This window comes from Scatophagus argus, chromosome 21 (assembly GCF_020382885.2).
Source record: "Scatophagus argus isolate fScaArg1 chromosome 21, fScaArg1.pri, whole genome shotgun sequence".
Classification (NCBI taxonomy): domain Eukaryota; kingdom Metazoa; phylum Chordata; class Actinopteri; family Scatophagidae; genus Scatophagus; species Scatophagus argus.
In genome coordinates, this window is record NC_058513.1 from 6624436 (window position 1) to 6647935 (window position 23500).

General features: G+C 40.9%; 2 protein-coding genes across 4 annotated transcripts in view; one reads left to right on the top strand and one right to left on the bottom strand.

Moving 5' to 3' along the window:
• snx29 (sorting nexin 29) overlaps positions 1-16810 on the bottom strand; it is a 113928-nt gene extending 97118 nt beyond the window's left edge. For 2 of the 3 annotated variants that reach the window (XR_006841969.1, XM_046376191.1), the window contains exons 1-13: positions 16394-16810; positions 15141-15205; positions 14261-14313; positions 13060-13184; positions 10749-10929; positions 10465-10535; positions 9729-9989; positions 8485-8890; positions 7895-8007; positions 7459-7555; positions 7187-7317; positions 2757-2820; positions 1987-2115 (exon numbers count right to left, since the gene is read on the bottom strand). Coding sequence is in view for 2 of the 3 variants with exons in the window: in XM_046376191.1 (XP_046232147.1) it covers positions 1987-2115; positions 2757-2820; positions 7187-7317; positions 7459-7555; positions 7895-8007; positions 8485-8890; positions 9729-9989; positions 10465-10535; positions 10749-10929; positions 13060-13184; positions 14261-14313; positions 15141-15205; positions 16394-16400 (1703 nt within the window). In the remaining variant the exon portion in view is untranslated. The remainder of the gene's footprint in view (positions 1-1986; positions 2116-2756; positions 2821-7186; positions 7318-7458; positions 7556-7894; positions 8008-8484; positions 8891-9728; positions 9990-10464; positions 10536-10748; positions 10930-13059; positions 13185-14260; positions 14314-15140; positions 15206-16393) is intronic. The other variant, XM_046376192.1, reaches the window with a different exon arrangement.
• A 3595-nt stretch (positions 16811-20405) lies between these two features.
• On the top strand, positions 20406-22885 carry zgc:163057 (Hemoglobin subunit alpha-D-like). Its single transcript, XM_046378178.1, has 3 exons — positions 20406-20813; positions 21496-21700; positions 22635-22885. Exons 1-3 carry the CDS (start codon positions 20722-20724, stop codon positions 22761-22763), a joined length of 426 nt encoding a protein of 141 aa, XP_046234134.1. The 5' UTR covers positions 20406-20721; the 3' UTR covers positions 22764-22885.
• Positions 22886-23500: the final 615 nt, after the last annotated feature.

Consider the following 23500-nt stretch of genomic DNA (forward strand, 5'->3'; position numbering starts at 1 on the left):
GAAAAACACTACATCTTAAAAAGCTGCACTGTCTTCAGAAAACTGGTCCCTACACACTTCACTTGAATCCCTCGATCAATCCTAGCTGGTGGCTTGACTGACTGTAGGAGGCTACTTTTTGAACACAGACTTGCAGGGGCTTTCTGTTTCGACTGCTGAAGGATGACTAATCCTCTATTTAAAGGGCTCAGGGCCTGACTGAAGACTTCTGGCATACAGGCAATCAATTGGAGATGTAGAGGTGACGCAATTCAGTTTCAAGGAAACTGTAGGGGGTCACTTAATGGGGAAAAAAAAGTGTGTATGTGTGACTCAAAGAGAAGCAACACTCCACAATGAGCTTGAAAGGGGAAAAGTTCCCTATCATGTTCAGACATTCTACTTCCAATATCTTTAACCATGAGCAAACTGAACTGCTCATGTTGCACAAAGTTCCTTTTACTGTTTGGGTAAGAAGTATGAGGCACAAACTAAAAACCATTAGTTTTAGTTTCACAGCTAGAAAACAAAAAGGTCACAAACTTGCTCATCATCACTGACTACTAACACACTGACTTGTCAAACTCTGATGTGGCCAATAACGTTCATAACGGGTCCGTACAACCTATTCATGTCATCAGCGACACCTGCACATTTCCTGCTATGACAAGTCAAAATGCCTGATGTGAGAAATGTCTGTTCAAATGGCTTGGAGACCATGCAATTAAATCCACCTTGTGTAGCACATGCAGTGTCTGTCCCACAGCTCATAGCAGCCATTATATATCTGCAGGGGGGTTGACAGGTTAATGGTCAGTAACAATAACACAATCATTACAATGTCAAGGAATTCAAATTCTTTCTAAAATGTTTTCCAGCAAAATTCCTCACACCAGAAACACAAAAAGTCAAAGCTGTATTACAGGACATGAGATGGATGTTTAGAGATTCCCCTGGCAGCCAACAGGCTCTGTACAGGGTCTGTATTGCTTATCCATCAGGGTTGCAGGGGGGATGGAGCCTATCCCAGCTAACTACGGGTGAGAGGCGGGGTTCACCCTGGACTGGTCGCCAGTCAATCGCAGGGCCGACACACAAAGACTGACAAACACGCATGCGCACACACTCACACCTAATGTGCATGTTTTGGGGATTGTGGGAGGAAGCCGGAGTACCCGGAAAAAACCCACGCAGGCACAGGGAGAACATGCAAATTCTGCACAGAAGGGCCCAGACCGGGATTCGACTTAGGTTTGTCAGGCCATTGAAATCTTAGAAATGTCTTCACTGTATGCTGGAGTAAGGTAAGGTAGCTGTCATCATTCCCTTCATGTCTTTAAAGTGCCAAATCCGCTTTGGAGGAAGACTGGAACCCTCTTGCTATGAGGTGACAGTGCTAACCACTGCTCCACCGTACCGCCCATATAATAATGATAAAAATAATGATAATTAATCTAAAACCAAAGACAGACAGAGGTCACGAGCACTGACAGGAGAATAAACTAATATACACTTTTAAAGATGGGGGCAACAGAGAAAAACCCACGCAAGCACAGAGAAAGCATGGATCATTAGAGGATCAATTTTTTGTCCAAGACTTGTGAAGCACTTGATTTGTTCTGTCGAGAGCAGTAATTCATATTTTCTTTAATTATCGATTGATCTGCTGTTTATTTTCTGAATACAAAAAATCAAATGCCTGTTACAACTTAATTGACTTTAAATGTGAAGCAAAGAAAAGAAGAAAATCCTCACATTCACACAAAAACAGTGAATGGAAGGGATTTTTTCACTATAATCAAAGTAGTTGAAAATAAATAACTTCATTCCAGCTCTGGTTATCTGTCTTAAAATCAAAAGTTGAGCAAACAGGTGAATCTGCACGGTCTCATTTTGGGTTGATGGGAAGCTCTGCTTTGTTACAGTCTCTTGGCAGCTTTGATCTTCCATACTGCAGGCAGAAATGATATCAATGTACATCCTGCAGACATCAAAGCTGTTTCTCACCTGGCCAGTGCCTGGACCTTGGCTGTGTGTCTCTCCTCCATTTCTGCCAGCTTCCTCTTCTGCAGTTCGGTTTCTTGCCTCAGGCCTGCTGAGTGCTCCATCTCCCCATCCAGCAGACTGCGAAGAGACCTGTGAAACGGATGATGCAGATCATGTTTGTTTGTAAAACATACCTAATCCTTTACATTAAGGCATATTAAATGTTTACATGCTCCTCATGTCATTTTCCCAAATAGAAGATCAGATAAACATTATTAAGCTTCTTTAATTAAGTGACTGCCTGAACCACATTCAGCTCTGATATGAAACACTTAATCAACACACATCTGCGACTGCAATAACCGTCGTTATTTTAATGCCCTGACTGCAAATTCACAGTTAATCATGAAAAACACTGCTTGGCAAGAATCACATTTATTTCTGATTAATCACAAAAGCGTATAAACATAATGCTGTGTTCTTTGGTCTTTACAATAGAAAGCCATGCAGTTTGCTCCACGATTGTTTTGTTTTTTTTGCAGCTGAGTGTAAATCACTGTCTCTGGTGGCTTTTTGCTAAAACCAGAGCTCAACAAAACAGTTTCCTGCCTTCAAGTCAGCACAAAAAAAAAACACTCTCATCCCAAGATAAGAAAAAAAAAACAACAAACTGACAAAACTTATCCAGAAAGGTCATTCGATATCTTCTTCCAGTCCAAGTATGTGTGCGTATGTGTGTGTGTGTTTGGGGATTTGCAGGCAGCAGATAAGGAGAATATATCCCAACGTACGCGTTTTGTTCATCCAGTTCGTCCTTCCTGTTCATCATGGCTACGATGGCCTGACGCAGCTCCACTACACAGGAGAGAGAGACCAGAGTGAGACTTCTGCATGACAACTAATTCAAATACATAATGCATAAACTAATAAACTACAGCTTTAACCTACAAATAAGAGAACCCAACCATCACGCCGCACTCGCAGGATTAACTCTCCACTTATGTGCCATCCTTAAGATGGACTACTTTGTTAAAATGTTTTTCCTGCACACATAAGTTATAAGAATGATCTCTATCTGACCTAAAGAGAACACTTTTATTGCTACAGTGCAGCACACTTTTTTTTGGAAGCTTCTATAAAACTCCCAGCATGTTTCAACAACACATCGTGTCTACGTGACATCCAAGTAGACACCTCCTGAACAACGCAATTACAAGTGAAATATAGTCAGATGAAAAAAGTCACTTGCAGTAAAGCTTTTGTTATTCACATCATAAAACTTTCAGCAGGATAAGAAAGCCATCACATTCTTGGTGATTTTTTGCTTATAAATTTCAACACCAACACCAGAGGTTTTCATTGTGTTACCACTCAGAACAGTTTCCAGCCAGAGCAGCCGAAACCCTTTCATGAACTCACTGATAAATTCAGCTGATGTTTGCCCTTAATAATGGAAGTTCTTCCATGACTACAACAAAGTTAAATATTAAACAATATCTTAAAGTTGTAAGTTTAACAAATCTGTCGCAAAACAATAACTGTTTTGGATATTTCTCTACCATTACTGAGCTCTTCTGAAGTACTCTGGTAAACTGGTCAGATCAGTTGTAATGCAGAATTCCTATCTGTATGGAGAATTTTTGCATCAATTGGTGATATGTCCTGTCGTGAGATGCTGATTGAAATACATTTATAACATGACATAACATACTGACTGAGTGCTAGCTGAGCTCATATGACAGAATTGGGTCAAAAAGTGATTTGAATAAATCACCTCTCGACTACTTTCTGCTATGATGAAATTTAAGTAAAATATAAAATGCCAACAACTTCAGTCTAAAATCCTCAGTGCTCTCTAAAGCAGCTGAACTGTACCAGCTACAGCCAAAGTCTGCTAGCAGTCAGCTGCTGGCTGATGTTAATCTCCATCCTGATGCAAAGATCTGGCAGATTTGGGCTGGGCTGCGTGGTGGTACAGTGACTCATCTCCATAATTACGCTTAGAGGTGCACACGAAGTTAGTTCAAAGCCCCTAACTAGGCTGTTACGAGGATTTCCAAAAATAACAACCATGAGACAAGGAGTTAATCTACCCTGCACTTTGCATTCCACCATTTACACACACACACACATACATGCAGAGACCACAACTCTATTCTCATAACTAATGTAGGGTGTCGATGTAGCCCCAGACACAAGTAGGTCTCCACCAGCCCCGGGCTAAGAGCCTGTTTGGAGGAGGAGGAGGAGGAGGAGAGTGATGAAGAGCACAACAGAGAGCAGAGGAGAAAGGAGGAAGTCTATTATCTCCACAGCTTCATTCTCCACATCAGCAGGCCAGAAATAAATGTGACCTTTAGTCTGACCACGCGTTCACAGCGGGTGCCACAGACGAGCCATTAGGGACTTCAGTAGAGCCAAACGCCCTTCTGTCCTCACAGGGGGACATGGACAAATTACAGCACAAGTGTGTGTGTGCGTGCGTGAGCGCATGGAAATACATACGCGTGAAAAATCACATGTGCAACAGCAAGCTTTGCTGGGAAATAAGTGCGTGCATGTGTGCGTGCATGTGTGTGTGTGTGTGTGTGTGTATCTCCAAAGGAACCTACTTGCTCTTGCTCAATTGTTCCAATAATAGATGCATTAGCAGAGAGCTAGGCCATGTAATCGAGGTGCCTTGTGAATTATAGACTCCATACTCTCCAATCAATGCACTGCTTGGCCTCACATGCTGTCAGACCTGAATGGAAATCACTGAGGGATCGCTCTCCAACACTATTTTTCTCTTTCATTTTCTCCCACACACCTTAAATCCAGCAGGTTTCATGTTCATCTGTGTGTGTGTGTGTGTGTGTGTGTGTGTGTGTGTGTGTGTGTGTGCGTGCACGTGTGCACAAATGGTGGAATGCAAAGTGCGGAGCCGATTATGGTTGTTATTTTTGGAAATCCTCGTAACGTTAATCACAAAGAGGACAAACACTGTCATTAGCTGTTTTTTTTTCTTTGCAAATCTTCCTATTCAGGGAAGGTCTTCTTACTCGCTTGTATTATTTGCATATGAGCCAATCATTTTGATCTCTGACTTCATCAACAAGCTCAAGCACTCTAATGCTGCGCTTGCATACATTTGTGGACACACAATTCTTTTAAAAAAGAATGGTCAAGACAATCTGATTTTGAAGTATGATTTCCTGCCTCGTGCTCAAGCCAATGACGCTGACCGTGATGACATCACTATGACATCATCAGGGTTATTAAAGCATTACACAAGCGTTTTGTGTAAGTGACAGTAAGAAATAAGTTCAATTGCAGACCAATGAAAAGTGTGTTTAACTTGGAGAAAATCTACAAAGACACTGTGATAAAATTAATATCATCAATGTGTGATAAGTGCTGTCCATGAGTTTTTCCTGATTTTCTTCTTCCTTGGTGGTTTCCTATGTTTCCCAGAATTATTTTGCACAACCCCTCAAAAAACCACGTGTACACACTGCTTCGGGTTACATGAGTAGGTGGGCAGAGCGAAATCAAAAGTCAGCGAGTGATAGCAAGACCAAGAGAGCGAGATTTCTCTAGTCAAGAAAAAGTCATGGTCTTTCACTCAAAATGCAAAATCTGTTTTGGCTGGGTTGCACTCTGCTCTACTGAGCTGACAGTAGGCGAAGAAACTGGAATTTCTGCCTCTGCTGCGATGGATTTCTCCCGATGAGGGAAGCTGGAGAGGAGCTCTTTTCTCTTTGATTCTGAGGAACTGGCACCAAAACCAGGTGTTACAGTGATGTTACAGTGTTTCAGGGTGGATCTGACTCTCAAATAAAACCTTCCCCTTGTCTGAAGGTCTGCTGTTTTACATCCTCCCATGGCCTCATGGAGCTCTGTACCTTGCAGACTATTTTCTCTGCCGTCGCACCAGTGATTTTCTCTCTCTCTGTGACCCCGCGGCCTCCTCTTACCGAGGGCTAATAGATTGGACAACGGCTCAATCCCAGCGCTTACAGGCAGCTCCACTCACCTTTCCCTCCCTGGCTCTCGGTCTCTTTCTCTCTGTCCCTCACACACACACACACACACACACACACACACAATCCAAGTAATCAAATAGCTTCCACATGAGCCTCTAAGAATCTGATGAGCTCCAGGGCATCGTGTAGAACTCCAACTTGTGAGTGGGTGTCTCACACACACAGCAAAATAATAATAATAACAATAAAGTGCTCATCAAGTGATTCACAATCAGGATTTTTTTTTTATCTACATCTGAAACCACATAGCAGATGTAAATGGCAGGCATTCACACACTCTGACTTTGTGTCACACTCCCTTTTTCTCACAAGCAGAATTCTTTTAAGCGAGCAGACGAGTGTGTGTGTGTGTGTGTGTGTGTGTGTGTGTGTGTGTATACACAGTAAAACATGTGCATACTCTGGACCAAGAGTGCCACCTGGTGGTCATTTCTCTTCAGAAAAAAATGAACAATCTTCACTCAAAGCAATTATATCACTTAAACTGCAAAGAAAAACGGAGGTTTGAAAATACAAATGAGTGAGTTTGATTCAATTTGCTGCAGAGGACAGCTGTCCAGACTTGTCAGAGATGTGTCAGGTCTTCTATGGGACTCATTACCATCACAAACTTCTTGACAATATACTCTTAGTAGAGATTAGTATGACTGGTTGCTGAATGAACAAGTGCAAAACAAGGGCAGTCCAAACAAATAATCTAATTTCAAGCATCTTTAACTTAAATTTCTGTGAAGGGTCCAAACAAAAAATATTTGCTTTGACATTCCTGAAATGGTTAGATTTTTATGCTACCTTTATTAAGAAATTTGTTTCTTAACAATTATAAAAATAAACATTTTTTGGCCTAAAATGAACTAATTTCAGTACTTCAGAGAATGTTGTGCTGTTTGTAGTTGGCAGCAATGCATGACTGTTGACCCTGCAGTTCCTCTTGAGGTTTTATTAGAGCTTTAGTCATGATAATGAATCTGCATCATGAGAGCAAAACCCTAGACATGTCTTTATGTGATCCACAGGAACTGAAATTTACAATGCTGGTTAACATGTACAAACCCCAAATTCCGATGCAGTCAAGTCATATGTCTGGACGCTTGCTCACATAGCATAAGCTGTGACGATTCAACTCAGAAAACCGGTTTGTGCACAAATGTAGAGAGAGAGAAAGAACCAAACAGGTATAAAAAGGAGAGACTTACCCACTGTCATGGACTCTGGCAGACCAGATGTTGGCAGCACACTGGCGAGTGGAGCAGACAGCGTTGGTGGACTGGACTCCATACTGAAACGCATGATGAGAGGACTCACGTATGTCGAATCTCCTTGAGTTCTTCACACACAATTTATTTTTTGTCAGGATAGCTGAGGCTGCAAAAGCAGCCCAACCGGATTTTCAAGTTTAGATGAATGTTTTGCCCTTCAAATAATTCACAAAACAACCCCATCATTCCCACCTGAAACTGTAACTTACTTGAATGTTAGCAGCGATGTGCTGCTCTCACAGTTTCCCACCGGTGCTGTTGACTCACACTGAGCAGGAAATGCAGCCGTGTCCTCCACAGAGCTCGCTGAGGCAAAGTGGAAGTGAAAGTGAAGGTACAGACAGAGAACGGAGAAAGTACCGAGATTTCATCTGACAGACATCTGATCCCTGGACTGAAGCCACGAGCAACTGCTGTAAGCAGTAAAAACAGTGAATCGAACATAACATGATATTAAACAGGGGAAGTAAAAGATTTAGAAACCAGGGATCTGAGCAGCAGGTAAGGCTAAAGGCAGCCAAGAAATATACTGGTCCTGGAGCAGGGTGTATCAGGAAGTGTTTTTAATATGCTTTTATTTTCCTTGGGGTAGTAGTTTCCTTGTAGAGTACAGTCGACAGCTCGCAGTTTTTCAGACTTAAGTACCTGGCTGAGGATCTGTAGGGTTCACAGGGATCAGGATGTCTGAGCTGCTGTGGTCGGTCATCACCTGTAGAGGACTCCATGTGGACACACTGGACAGGCTGCCTACCACCACCCTAAAACAAGAGCAATTAGCATGTTTCACTTGCGTTCAGCCCCAGAGGTCAGTTACGGACATTTTAGTTTTAAAACGCCACAAACAGGCTATAGTTTATAACAGGGATTTTCAAAGTCTGACTCTTTAAACCCAGGCAAAATCAAAACAACTGCACCTCCCATAAAGCTTTGGCCATGTAAACATGAAGTATAATATTGCCATGGGTCCAGTGAGTTATGCTGTGGGCTAAAGCTTGAGTTCTTTTCTTTAAGTTAGTATTTGTTTACATTTTGGCAAACACAGCCTGTAGAGTTAAACAAAAATATGAGCATGTTTTAATTAATTAAACTAATTTCTTTATGCACCCATTGAACAACCTAAAAGGGTGCTGTGTCCCGAGAGCATGTCCATTTATGTCAGACTAAAATAATGCGAAATATTTTTTTTTCTATTTTTTAATAACTTTTTTTTATAACATTCAGCTGATCTGACTCACTGATCGGAGCTGAACCTTTCCTCCTCCTGGGTTTGTGCTCTGGGTTTGTACACTTCCTCCTCTTCTTCCTCGTCCTCCTCGTTGTCTACACTCTTACTGTCAGGCAGAGGGGGAGTAACATCAGGGGGGTTACGGGAGGGATGAGGGGACCCCACCCAGCTGACTATGCCCGGCTCAGTCGCACCGTTCTGGGCCGGTGACTGGGAGAAGACTGGTTCCAAAGGATCTATTCCTTCCTCCACACTGTTCTGTGCAGGAGCCGTGTGACTTTTCCTCATCGCACCCATCTTTTGAGAGTCATCCTCTCCCTCCTCCTCATCCTCAGCCCCTCCATCCAGATCATCATCAAAGGAAATGATGTTGGTGATTTTCTTTTTCCTCCTGCGCTCTTTTCTCAGTCCTGAGTCTGGGTTGGATAAGATGAAAAAGAAGTGAACAAAAAGCTAAATCTAACCTTGAATTAAGTGAAACTTTAATGAATTCAGCACTTTCCTCCTGTCCAGACCAGCATCGTCCAAAAAGTTTAGCACATCAGCATCTTAAGTTTATTTCAATCGGGCCTTCAAGGATGCATTTTGAATAGACTGGGGTTAAACTCTCTTTTCCTCTTCCGAGCCAAAGAGCCTGGCTGTGTATTAGCAAGTCTTCTACCAGTGAATAATGTGAATGGGTTTTACCACCTCGAGGAGCTGGCACACCAACTTAAAATTTCATTCACATTTGTTCCAGTGGAAAGTTTTAACACCAAACAGTTAAAATTTAAAGTGGAACATAAAGAGTGAAAACAGTGTAGGTTTTCCCCTGACGGGATGGACCGGGGCAGACGTCTTAAACGAGGTCAAACGAGGAGGCCGACATTCTAGAAGTTTATTAATTTCATGAGGGAGCTCATTGCTGCTGCAGCAGTATTGGTAATTCATTCACAAGATTTGTTCTATCAGTGCATTAATTATGCAGGCTCAAATTGAACTGTAAATTGTGGTGGACCATGTTGTATAACACTGCATTAAAGGAGTGAACAAAACAAAAGATACACCTCCTAATACAGTGAAATAATCCAGAAGTAGATACTGTGTCTGCCAAGTTTTCTCCAAAGAAATGTTTTATTTCAGTGGCTTGTGTATCATTTGCAAAAAAGTGCAAAATTATGTTATCTGTTAAAGAAAAGAAAACTTGAGGAAACTGTTAGCAAAAAGGAACACTGCTCACAAGAAACAGTCTCAGAAAAAACAAAACCTTCATACCAGCAGAGGTGCTCCGTGGCAGGACAGGTAGGGGATCTGAAGCTCCGTCCACTCTGGTGGTGAAGCCTGGCACCACAGCCGTGGCGGTGCTGATCTCTCGGAGGAGGCTGCTGACCCCCTGAGTCGACTCTTTCCACAGGCTGCCAATGCCTTGCGTAGACTCTTTGAGCAGGTGGGACACTGAGGGGCCTCCTCCTCGAGCCAATCCACCATTCAGGTCATTATTGTCGATGTTGATGGCAAACAAGATGGAGTTCAGACCTGAAGAACGCAGCAGAGAGAAAGAGAAAGAAAGAGAGAGAGAGAGAGAGAGAGAGAGAGAGAGAGAGAGAGAGAGAGAGGCAAAATGTAATCTGTTGCGGCAGATTAGTCAAGTTAAATCCAAGGAAGATTTCGAACTTCTGCAAAGTGCTTCATAAGCTTTTTGGGGCACAGACAGTGAAAGTGGGCAACCTAAGATGAACTCAGGCTATCTGCCTGTGTATAAAAACAGAGAAAAGCTCTGGCATAAGATCAGTGGCAAATATTCTTAATATTTTAGAGTTTATGCTTATCCGAGTTGTGTACCAGAAGATACAACTTTTGGATGGATTAAAAAAAAAAAAAATGGCCTTTGCTATTCTTAGATCCTTTACACTAATGGGGAAAAAAATATGGCCTGGCATGGCTTAACATTTGACAAATCTGCATCCACGCTACAGTCTGGCAATTACCTAACATCAAAACAGAAACTCACCTGCAGCCATTGTGGGGAGCATACTCGCTCTCTCTTCATCGAGAATAAAAGCCCAGTCTTCATAATAAGTTCTAGGAAACAGAGAGGCAAAGTAACATTTCTAATCAAGAAAACAGAGGAAAGTGCTGCATACCTGAGGTGACAGAGCAAAGCTTCAGATTCAGGAGTGCCAGTATAACTTATGAAACGAGCAAGCATGATCACACTGCACGTCTTTGTTCTTGTGTTCACTGAACTATAGTGAAAGTGGTACATCATAAACCACCCACACACAATTTACTAACCCCAGCCGTGGGCGGTCAGCCAGGAGTGTGTGCAGGTAGCGCTCCAGCGAGTGCTCATTGAGGGCGCAACGCAGCCAGGCACGACCCCGGCCCAGCTCTGAGGAGATGTGATGTAGGGAGTAGAACCGCTGGAGCTCATGGCGGTTGAGATGCTCCTTCACATAGAACCAGAAAGTCAACTCTGGTGGTGGGAGTTAAGAAATAAAAAAAAGAGAGAGAAGGAGGAGAGACAAGGGGGTAAAATGTCCCAAGACAAAAGACAGGAAAAGGAGGGAAGACAGTGGGGTGATGGTTTAGAGGGAAAAGCCACGATAAGGTGAAAAGTTGGAGGGGTGGGTGAAAAAAACAAGACGAAAAGTAAGGGGTACGAAAGTGGAGTGATGAGAAACAGAAGTGGTAAGAGGCACAGAGAGGGTGCACAAAGTAAATAAAGCATGGAGGACAGAAGAAGAGACAAAAAAAGGAGAAAATCAGTTAAATTTCATTTGTGAAAAACAACTTCTTGAGTTAGGCAACAGGTTCCAAAGGGCAGTGAGGCAGAGGCAAAGAAACACCTCCGGTGTATTGAGAGTCAGCACTCTCTGCTCAGTCTCTCATTAACAAATATCAACACTCTCTTTCACACAGCTCCATGATGACTCTCAACCTGTAACCTCTCCATATTTTGCACTCACCTCTGAACTTGCAAAACTGTATTATTTTCTACAAAAATATAAGATAAAAGACAAGAAAAACTTTGGTGGCTCTGTTTCAGTGTTAAGTTTTCTAAGGTGTGCTAATTGATAGTGAATGAGTGCTAGTCTTTTGCATATGATTAGCATATAACCTCAGAACACTGCATTAAAAATTATGGCTGCTATTTCTGGATTTGTCAGAGGGCTTGGCTTAATTAGGGAGCTGCAAATCCATGAGTTCAGCCACAATCCTTTCTTCTAATTGACTGTGGAAAACGTCAGATATGCTAATGGTCATGATGTGGTATCCATTACAGAAGTCATGCATTTCTCCTCCATCTGGAATTAATAGCCACAAGGTTCTTAAATGTGGCACAGCAGAAACAATTTAGTCTAATGTAAAACTAATTTCTCTCAACCAGCAGACTGGTCTTTATACTTTTTATTTCCTCATGGTGATACTACAGTGGTTCACAATGAGGGGTACTTATAAACCATGGAGTGCTTCTGCAGTTGTAAGTGGGTACATGGAGAGATAGAGTACCTCAAAGTAATTTGGTAAAACAGAAATTACAATTTTGAAAAAAAGTCCACATATTTAGTTAACGTTAACTAAATATATCGCAAAAAGCAAGATAATCAACTACAAGCACAGTTGGTGGAAGAATGGCTGCAAATGGAACTATATACTATATCAAAGTTAATGTGTAATTAGTTAACATAAATAATTAAAGCTGGCCTGAAGCAAAGAAGAAACAGTAAAGACATAAAAGTAACATTAATGTTAAGTTGAAAAATTGAAATGTGTGCTGTGGAATGGAATAGCTTAAAATAAAGGATAAATTGTCAAAATAGCTAGCTAAAGTAATGGATAAACATCGCACTTGTTAGCTTAAGTAATGTACAAACAGTTGAAATAGTTAGTTTCAAATAAAGGATAAATGGTTGAAATAGTTAGCTAAAAAAAAAAAAGCTTGCAAAAACTTGCATAAAAAAGTGCTATGTTTCCTTTCCATCACTTCATTACAGCTAAATATTAGTTCTATTACACTGAATTAAATACTGAAGCCCAAGTGGTTTTTGTTTGGCTGCACAATCACATCAACTGGAAATATCCCAGATATCTTCTGCATTTTTGCACCAGTTGTCTTTTCATATTGCTGTGGCACAGCATGCCATAGGCTGTTTGGAATCTGTGGGATCTTGCCTGAAATTTAAAACACATTTTTGTGGGTTTTAACATCGCATGAGCACACAGCTTGCATTTACAACGGCAGCACTTTTTAGTAGTGTAAAGCCACAGCAGGTGTGCTACCCATCTCAGACTGAGACGGAGAGACACAAGTTTAAAGGGTGAGACAGGTGAGCACAGTAGAGAGAGTGAAACTGGGAAGCAGAGGTCTTCCTCTGCAGGCCTGTACATCTGTAGTCTGTCTCTCTGTCCATCATCCACCACACAGCTGCATCCTCTCAACCTTCATGACTTCTAAAATAACAAGCCAAGCTACCTTGTAGCAAGGTCAGCATTCTCAGATCTCCTATTTCCACAGTAAAGACCAGAGGCTAAAGTTAAGTTGCCTTGTAATTCAACTTTGGACTTGAGTTTAACAGACCATACAGCCACTTAAGTATCGTACCTGCTTCGGTCTTGCTGCTGAAACCCGCAGCCTGCTTGAGAGCGGCGGCAGTGAGGGCCAGGCCTCGGCTCTTCCTCAGGCCATGCTGCAGCACTGCTTCAAACTGGGCACACAGACAGATCACCCTGCAGAGACAAAGCCCAGTGACTGTGAGGAGAGAAAGGCCATTTATCATTCACTGGTCGATGTGAACGGTTCATGTACAGTGCTAGGAAGGAGTACGCACGCCCCTCAAGAGCTGCTATGCCACTTGAAAGTATGCCCCTGAAGACTGGAGACTGAAGGTGAGATAAGTACATAGTGGAGTCTAAAGCACCACAGCATCAAGTGGTGGGCCTGTTCCATTAAGCTTGAATGACAGCCCGAGAGGTCGAACGTAAATCAAAACAATCCACCGTGGCGAACAGCAGTGGTAAGGAGGGAGCAGCGATGTTCAGACCATCAGGCAGTGCTTACTAGTAGCAACATATGAAGAATTCAAACATTTACTAACTCAAAAACAGTAATATAGCTACCCTAAACAAAACCAGAGAGAAAGACTGGGAAGAAATTGCTGATAGACTGAATGCATAACTAGCAACTAAATTAAAATGTAACCAAAGTGGTGAAAGGCAGCGGTTAGTAAAATCAAACAATATGGCAGCACACCAGAGAGTGAGTGGTAAATCCTCACTTTTCTGTTCAGTCCAAATAAAGTGCTGGCTAGTAAAAGAGTAGTATTCCCAGTCATTTTGAGCGTGGGTAGTGCAAGGAAACTGCACAAATGATTCAGCGAACTCGTTGTGGATAGAGAAAGTCTCTATGGAGAAACTGGCTGCTTCCCAGTCGGAGTTCAAGCACGAAACGATGATGATCTTCCACTTGTGTCCTCCCACACAGCACAATCCTGTGCTGATCACCACAACACCTGACGCTGTCTGAATGAGCCCTTACAGGGATTTTGGTTAAGCAACAACTGACCAGGTTAGGTTCACAACATCAGTTGCTATACTAACTGAGCTTTAACTATGCTGAATTTGTTTTATGGAACCGGATCAACTGTAAATGTGTCAGACTAACGGCAATAAGCCTGGCTTATTTGGCAAACTTGCTTTATGGAACAGAACCATCGAACTAAACATGCAAACCAAAGAATCTCTTGGGTGCTAAATAAACTCAGATACAACAAAAGAATGTGTTGTTAACAGGCACCTTCTCCTACCTGCTGTCTGAGTCGGTAGCAATCTCCTTTCTTCCTCCAAAGCGGATTTGGCACTGGAAAGACATGAAGGGAATGATAACAGCTGCCTTAACTTACTCCAGCATACAGTGAAGACATTTCTAAGATTTCAGCGGCCTGACTCACTGAAGTAAATACACAAGAGACATAGTTTTATTCTGATGAACAGCGCTGATGTTGCACTATATGGGAAATATGTAATATGTTTGGCCAATAACTGGAGTGCCGATTATGACCTGGTGAAGTGAACTGGATTACAGAAAAAAACTCAGAGCCTCAATTCAAATCTCTAAGAATCCTCACTTGAATGAATACCCCATAATGGTTATTTGTCAAATGCTGTGACAAACATCATGATGAACTGCTATAACAAAACTCTTTTGCTTGAAACTTGAAACCAGTCCACGCGTTCCCACTTTCTTTATCCCACTTTGTATTGGAAAGCACATCCAAGTACATCTGCCAGTGTTATGTTTCCTTGGCAAAAAAATGAATGAATGAATTCCACACAAATGCTGCCATATACAGAAACATACGTGGACTTGATTCAATAGAAGATCAACTTCTATAGATGTAAATTGTGCTCAGTTTTACTTCCTCTAGTGGGTTTAGGTATACAGTAGATAAAGGAACAAGAACAAACAAAGGAACTGTTCTTTTTCCAGTTAAATTCCATTAGAAATTCACAGTTCACTAATGAAATTAAATAAATATTTGTTTATATTAAAGCCAATCTGACGGACACATGGTGTTTTAGGCCTTTTCCTACAATGCTGATAAAAGCCCTTGCAGATTTTGGTATAAAGTTTGGAACCATATTTTCTGCCCCCCATAAAGAACTTACAGCTAAGAGGTGACTAACCTGCTTCACAGCATCCAGCAGCCTCTCCAGGAGGTGTTGTCTCTTGGTATCACTCTGCTGAGTGCCTGCAGAGGTGAACACAGAAACAAACAAGGGAAATGATCCAAATTCAGTCCAAAAGGAAATAAAAGAAAGGAACAGTTTCAGTAGGTTTGGATATACAGTATGTTATAATTACTACAGCGTGAGAGCAAACAGTCACCTATATCATACCCCAACAAAGAGAAACTCAGTATTACAAGACCTTCCAGTGTGTCTGCAACATTCAACAGTGACTTAGTCATGAGAAAACTATTCTTTCTTTGCATTAATGTTAAAAGGATCACTAGTGGACACACTATATTAATTTTGGGCTCATAGCAGAGCAGATTAGAAATATCTCTCGTTGTCAAGTTGTGTCTATGGTTCATCTCCTTTATGTGAGAACTGAATGTATTAGGTAAGGTATTAGTCAAAGCTTCAGCTGTTACCAGGGAGATTAATTTTTTAAGTTTTTCTAGGTTTTTTTTCTTAAATTTTACAATTACAAAATGCATGAACATTAATGGTCTTAACTTGTTTTTCTTCAGTAAGTGATGTGGTATAAGCACTTTGAGGTGTCCATTATCAGGAATTAATGGGCAACACAGAGGCCAGAATCATCGGATGACAACACAGAATCCATTAATTCCTGTATGGAGACCTCGTTGGGCATTATCCCATACTTCAGCTACTGCAGCAAGTCTTTCAATTTCATCTTCTTCCTTTTAGGGTGACTATGTAATATATGGATTACTACAGATGAAAAATAGCTTTTTGGCCAAAGTTTTATCAATGAGTTGATAAGTGAGTGAGTTTGTTTATTTTTTAATTTAACTGTATCTGATGTTCATTTCCTACTTCAAAACAAAACTATCAGGTGTATTCCATGTTCTCACAGTGAATACCTGAACTGCATGCGGACAGATTGACATAAAGTGTGTGTTCATACATATTTAGAGCCTTGGAAAATGCATGTTCTCTGGAGCTAAAGCTGAGTATCGATCTGTGAGCCCAAGTAGGTTTGATAGATGAGGGAGCCGTTAGCTGAATATGAACATCAGGGAAGTAGTGGAAGTGGCTACAGGGCAGTTAACAAGTCAGCAGAAATCCCTAACTTAGTGTCGAGCTCCGAGGCTACGAACAAGTCACTCAACCCGCTCTTGCATGCATGATTTTCCATGTGTTTGTCTTTTATAAGTGAGTGGAAAACAAACGGCAATGAAACAACTCACCGTTCATTCTGATAGCCAGACTCGGTTAGCAGTGACATCCAAGTCAAACAGTTCCTCTACCATATGATTCATCCCTTTCTGTAGCCTTGAAGAAGCAGAGGCTAGCTATGCACCGGGCCCATGCTGCCTCTGTGGCCGAGCTGGGCCCACCCAACAACGGCGTGAGGAATGATGCTTACACGACGAACAGAGAGGCCTGCCGGTGAGCCGCTGGGGATGTGAGTCTACCACAGTCTGACATGTAAGACTTGTGAAAAGCCCAGTAAGGAGATAAACTTTACTAAACACAAGACGGACTGTAATTCCGCAGGCATGAAATCTCACGTCTTGACTGGAGTGGAGAGAAATGATGTACTTTCAGTATAGAGCCTGTGCCACTGCGAAATAGGGAAACGGAGCACTGAGTGAGCAGTGTCGAGGTCACGTGACAAAACACACAGCGGTCATATGATGGGAAGGCGCGAGTGGGAGTTGTAGTCTTTTGTGGAAAAAAGTGGTGGGAACTACAAAACTATCATTTTAGTGTAGAGATAGATATGATAAAAACACATTAAGCCTTAAAATATCCGTGTATTTCTCTGACTGGCAAAATCATGCTTGTAAAACTACATGTCCATCATCCTCAGCTGTAGTTTGTGTTAATTGCTAATCAGCAAATGTTAGCATCATTCACAAAAGGTTTGTTGACTAAACACATGATGAATTCTAATCATACTTACTATTTACAGTCTGTTATTAAAACTAAAACTGAAACACCTGCTGCTATTGCTCATACCATTGCTCTTCATATTTTCTGTGAATTATATTATATTATATTATATTATATTATATTATATTATATTATATTATATTATATTATATTATATTATATTATATTATATTATATTATCAAAACTATTTAGATGTTTAATTAATTGTACTCTATACTCTGCTTGCTAATATTACTACAACTTTTACTAGGATTGCTCTTCTTATCTTATTATAATTCATTGTGAAAACTACTGGGAGCAAAGCAGTTAAGTCAAAGTGTGTTCGACAAGCTTCAGCCACAAGAGATCAGCAGTGCGCAGTTCTTAAGTGGTCGTACAAGCTCCACTACAGGAACCCTGAGGAGGTGTTGGTCACTGGTGGAACTGTGGAACAGTGTTTTCATGACTGGCAGCCTCTTTGTTTGCTTGTTTGTTTGTTTGTTTGTTTGTGTCCTATGTTCTACTTGCCTGTGGACAATAGATACATGTATGTGCAGGAGCCTGTGGGTCACATGATACACTTTCCTGTTGACAGATCACATTATTCCACTGATGAACATGCCAAAAAAAGCACTAATATTACTGACCTACACAAAACACTGCTGAAAAAGAAAATCACATTTCAAAACTGTTTGAAATCTGCTTTGCAAAAGTTTTATCATAAAAAATAAAATGCTTTAAACATTTTACTTTCCGAACAAATCTGCTTTAGTGAGAGATAGATGAACATTGTTTGCTTACAAGAAAACCACAAGCTGTCCTTAAAATAATTACATTTCACCTATCTTAATGACTGTTATTCATTACTCCCTAAATTTATCTTAATATCTAAATAACCAGTGATAAAAATGCTCAGAGCTTCTTTTTAAGCCTCTCAGTCTTTGATATGGCTCAGACTTTGACAAGCTGAGACCAGACTTTGACATTAAAAAAAAAAAAGAGAAACATGCATGATGAAATGCAATAGCAATAGTTATATTCTTTACTTATTTGGAGGAAACAAACTACTAAATGGTTGACATGACGACAAAAGTTGCAGTTCTTGGTTCAGACATCCACTAGTTGCTGATTAGACCTCTGGCAGAGCTCCACCCAAATTCAACCTGAGAACAGAACTAACTGCCTTCAGCATGATGGTTCAATAAAACAGTTCTCTGAAAAACACGCTTCTAAGCTGTGTCAAACTGGTAAATTCTGATAATCACATCAGACATCAGTCCCTGGCCTTCATGCAGCAGCTCTCTTGATTTAAAAAAAAAAAGCAGTGGTCTTTTCAAGAAACACACTGATGTTGATGTTCGCCCTCAAACTATAAAAAGATTCTCTAATCACATTAATCTAACAGGTAACTTCAACTCCCCTCTTTTGTGTTGAATGTGGATGATGAATGGGCTCCAGTGGTACAAACAACAAGCGCACAGGACCTCCAGCACAGAAACCAGGTGAGTGAGGCTGCTCAGTTTCAACAGCTCAACCAACACAGTCCAGATCACTAAAGGTGAAAAAATGCATCTGCTGAATTTAACTGATGCAACTAATTTTAAGTTAATCAGGCCAGTGGGGGAGATTCCGATGGGCTCCAGTAGTGCGATTGGTCAGCATTTGGTACTCATAAGTAACCTGTAGAGTGATGCTGAGGCTGTGAGTTTGAGCCTCACCTGGAGCAGAGAAGCTTTACCTGCACCAGGTGAGGTTTTAATGATCACCTGATAAGAGTCAGTTGTAGGTAACTCATAGAAAGGACAGTTTTTGGTTACATCAGAAAAGCCACATACACAGTAATTCTTTTTGGTTTACTTTAATGTTTAGTGCAAATATTCAACATTAAAACTCATTTTCAAGAAAATAAATTGTAGTGTATTTGTTTCTTTCACAAAAATGACAACTGAAAATTTCATCCCATAATCTATGTATAGTATTAAACACTTCTGAAACAACAAAATTAGAAGAGCAGTTTAATAATTTTATGTAATGTAATAGAGTAAGATAGAAGAGGATTTTGATTCTGGATTTGATTTTTGTTATTAAGGCTTTCCTCTTATGTCATTTTAGCTGTGTCACGAGCCAACTGTACTGAGACAAAAAGCATGACTGTGCATTTTTCTCACTCATGAGAGGACATGAGATCCCCTCATTATGCTGAGTCAGCCTTCATCACTCCACTGGGTAACAGCTGACACCCAAACATCTGGTGGTGCTTCAAATAAATAAAAACCAACTTAAAAAATATATAAAATATTTGAAAGATATAAAACACTGGAGTTAATAAAGACATGCACTACATGGTATTTAGATAATCTGTCAACCGTGTGTGTGTGTGGGGGGGGGGGGGGGGGGGCATGCTGTCACCATAACTACTGTAAAGCCTTGTGATAACCCATGTGATAACTTCACTGGCACAGACTCCCCCCTCTCAGACAACCCAAGAGGGGACTCTTTTGTCTTACTGCAGAGACATCCTTAGACAACCCATTCATGAAACAACACATTTGACATTTGTTGTTGCGGCAATTAACTGCTTGAACTGGTGAAAATCTATTCAGCTGCAAAAGCTCAATTTATAACCACAGCTGATCTGACTCCATTCGAAAGATTTCCCTCCCATCTCTTGAGACCATTATAAGATCGGAGAGGACTTAGCTTTCTTCACTTCAGCTGATGCAGAGTTGAAAGGTAAATTGCCCCCGGAACCCCACAAGGTTCACCACGTGGCATGTGATGTGGGTTAATATAATTAATTATAACTTTGTTTGGAAATATGCACCACAGAAAGCACAGTATCAGCATGTCGTAATACATACTTTATTGAATTGCCACACACAATTAGCAGGAGCTTTATTTGACTGTAGTCAGATGTTGGTGTGGTTGAGCTGCATGAATAAAAGACAAACACTGTGTTACAGGGTGTTAGAGGCAGTCCTCTGGGTGATGGAGCTCAGTGGTCCTCACTGTGGTATCTAATGCAGGATGGCCTCACACCCACTGTTCCAGATGACCTAGAGCTTATGGAGCTGCTGATAGCACCAGCTGAGACTTTATCTGAAAAAGCCTTCGACGCACTGTTGCCTCTGGCCCACAGTTACTTTCCTTGTCATGGTGCAGAATCAGCCTTTTTTAAGAAATTGTAGCTCAAAGAAAAGTAATGAAAAAGAACTTATTTAAGAATTGCTCCCCACCCCCATTGCAAATAAAATGTGGCAGCTGAAGATCCACCATCTGAAGAGCCTGTACCAGAGTAATGACATGTTAGAAATATCCAGTGTGACGCGCAGAAAGCAGCAGATAGCGCAGTGGTGTGGAGCCTCCACCCTGCCCTGGCTGTAGTCTGATAACGCAGAGGACTGGATCAACACCGACACTTTTACCATTACTCCTCGGTTTTTGCTTTTCACAAAGGGAAGGAATATTATTTCATCTCCTTTACTCACCCTCTGCTTCTGCATACTGTTAAACGGCGTTAATGCAGTGATTTTTGTTTTAAAAAAATGGTTGATTAACACTTTTTAATGCACATATTTGCCGCCTTTTGTGAATCTGACTGTGGCCTCCGCTGTAGACTCATTTCACTCTCTGGATGCAATGCTCTCGAAGAGGGAAAAAGAGCTTATTGCAGAAATATGGACAAAACTGATTCCGGTGGCAGAAGATATTGGGTCAGATGCCCTTCTTAGGTAGGTACATATGAAACATTTACAAAACATCTAAATCTGTGTTTGAAATGACTTAAAAGAATCGGTATCTGAAAATACTGACTTAGCATCTCATCATGGAGAGAAAGTCTCTTATTACAATGACTAACAGGATCTTTTTCATCAGATCAGTGGAAATGGGATGACTTAATCAACCCGTGTTACTTGGAAAATAATCTTTCTCATTTGGTTACTATCATTTATAAGTGTAGACTTGAACACTGTAAAGAACTGGTAAATGGTTTAGCTGTTAGTTAGCATAGCAAAATATTTGCTAATTCATCAAACTTTAGATAGTGGTTTAGGTGCTGGCTGTGATCCAACATCAGTGAAATGACTATGATGATGATGATGATGATGATGATGATGATGATGATGATGGCAGCAAAGAGACGCAGCAATCCTCGTCTCCCTTTTCTGATCATCAATTAAGTTCTGGTATTTTAATTAAAAAAATGGATCACTGTCACCGGTGGAAGAAGTATTCAGATACTTTACCAAAGTAGAAATACTGCATTCAAAACCTTGCTTAAGTAAAACTATCTGCATTTGATCAGCCAAATTACTTTAAGTACTCATTGTGCAGTAAAATCAACCCAGATTCAGAATCAACCCAATTCAAAATAATCAATCTGATTTCACCTTTTCTCCAATGCTTCCACAGGATGTTTGCCTCCTACCCAGGTACCAAGACGTACTTTTCCCATCTGGACATCAGTCCTCGCTCCGCTCACCTGCTCGCTCACGGGAAGAAGATTGTAATGGCCATAGCAGAGGGAGCCCAAGATATCAGCCAGCTGGCCGAGAATCTGGCTCCCCTGCAAACCCTGCACGCCTACCAGCTCCGGATAGACCCGACCAACTTCAAGGTGCCTTCACTGAGAGCATCATTTCCACTGCTGGATCACACTCATAATAACGTGTGTTCTTAAGGTTTTAATCACAAAATGAGTTTTCAGATCTGACTGACCGTTTACAGCTGTTTACAGCTTCAGAACCAGGACGTCTGTCATGTTTTTCAGACCAGCTCATGAGGTTTAATGCATAATGCGTTAGTCTTTATGCAGCAGAAATATGTTCACCATATAGAGATAAAAATATTCTGACACACATTTAGGAACATAAAATGTTGTAAAATAGACCAAATGATACATTTCCATTGCCTATCTAGTGTTGTTTCAATTTCAAAACCTGCTTAATTTTACTCTATAGTTTTTGGTGGTGCATCTGTCAATATAATTTAATACTGGAGCATTTTGGACATGTTTGGACATCATCTGGGACAGAGACCTCTGCGTAGTCTTCAGTATTGTATTTTAACTTGCTGGCTGCTCCTGCATTTTGCAAGGGTCACTGCTGAAGCACGGATACGCCACTGGAAGGATTTTATTGTGAAGTAGCAGCAGGAAGTGTTTGGTTTTGACATGAAATAGTCCACATTAGTCTCTGGTCTGTAGTCTTTTTACTGACAGTAGGCCAGTCTCAAATATTTCAAATTACAGCACTGCCAGAGCTTATCACAGAGGTGCCGCTCACAGCGCAGTGAGGCTCACATCAGTTCATATCAGGTGTACAAAATTACAGTCCAGCATCCTCTTTGTTCAGCAGGTTTTACACATTTTATTAAGCTTCTGTTTTCAGCTTCAAGTTACTTGGGAAAAGCAAGTGGTGGCCTAACCTAACAAGTTTGTTTGCAGCTGCCTTTACATTTATATTAATTGATTAGAGTTCATTGAACTGAGGCCAAACTGGATTCCAGCTTCCACTCTTTTTGTCAGTAACAAACCTCTTTCCTCTCTGCAGCTTTTCTCACACTGTATGCTCGTCACCTTGGCCTGTTACATGGGTGACAACTTCACACCGGTTGCACACGCAGCAATGGACAAGTACCTGTCAGCTTTCGCAGCCGTGCTCGCCGAGAAATACAGATGAGACCCAACCGCCTGTTTGTAGGAAGTATACAAACCATTTACGATGCCATATGATATGAAATATTTAAGCTTTTGTGGTTGTTATAATGCAATATTTTGTTATAATAAAACATGCAAAACACCTTTCCTGTTGTTGTATTGTGTTATCATATAAAGTCTGATCTGTTTTATCCCATTAATTCCAAATGACGTACTGCTGAACATTTTAAAAGCTACCATAATTCATCAGATTGACTGCAGCCACATCTGAAAACCTGCCTGAGATGAGTAATCCTTCACAGTGAACTCACTAACCTTCATTATTTTTGTTTTCAAAGTAACGTTCATGTGGTTATGCAGATGTAATGCAAATGAGGACTCTTAGAGCTCATCCATGCTGGTGGGTTTCAGCAGCTGAACAGAGAGGTGCTTAGTACAGGGACAAACTACTAAATTCAAGCGGTTTGATTGTGTATGCAGTGCTAATCAGTGCCCTATCTCAGACGGACAGACATCATTAATATACGATGATGACATACTGTGTGTGATCTAACTAATTTGACTGACATGACTATAAACCAATGGCAGTCTGAAACATAAAAAAAAAATTAATCCAAGCATCAATAAGAAAAAGCCTACTGGACAGAATCAGAATAACAGCAGAAAGGCCTGTGTTATAAACACAGCAACAGCGCCATCATCTGGTAAGATAATATTACACTCACAATCAGATGTAAAATTAATTTATTTCATTTATTT

What these genes read in the sequence shown, in the direction of transcription:
- zgc:163057 (XM_046378178.1), top strand. Translation starts at nt 20,722, where the DNA reads ATGCTCTCGAAGAGGGAAAAAGAGCTTATTGCAGAAATATGGACAAAA. An exon ending in GGGTCAGATGCCCTTCTTAG is followed by an intron (nt 20,814 to 21,495) that starts GTAGGTACATAT and finishes ATGCTTCCACAG; the next exon opens with GATGTTTGCCTCCTACCCAG. An exon ending in TAGACCCGACCAACTTCAAG is followed by an intron (nt 21,701 to 22,634) that starts GTGCCTTCACTG and finishes TCCTCTCTGCAG; the next exon opens with CTTTTCTCACACTGTATGCT.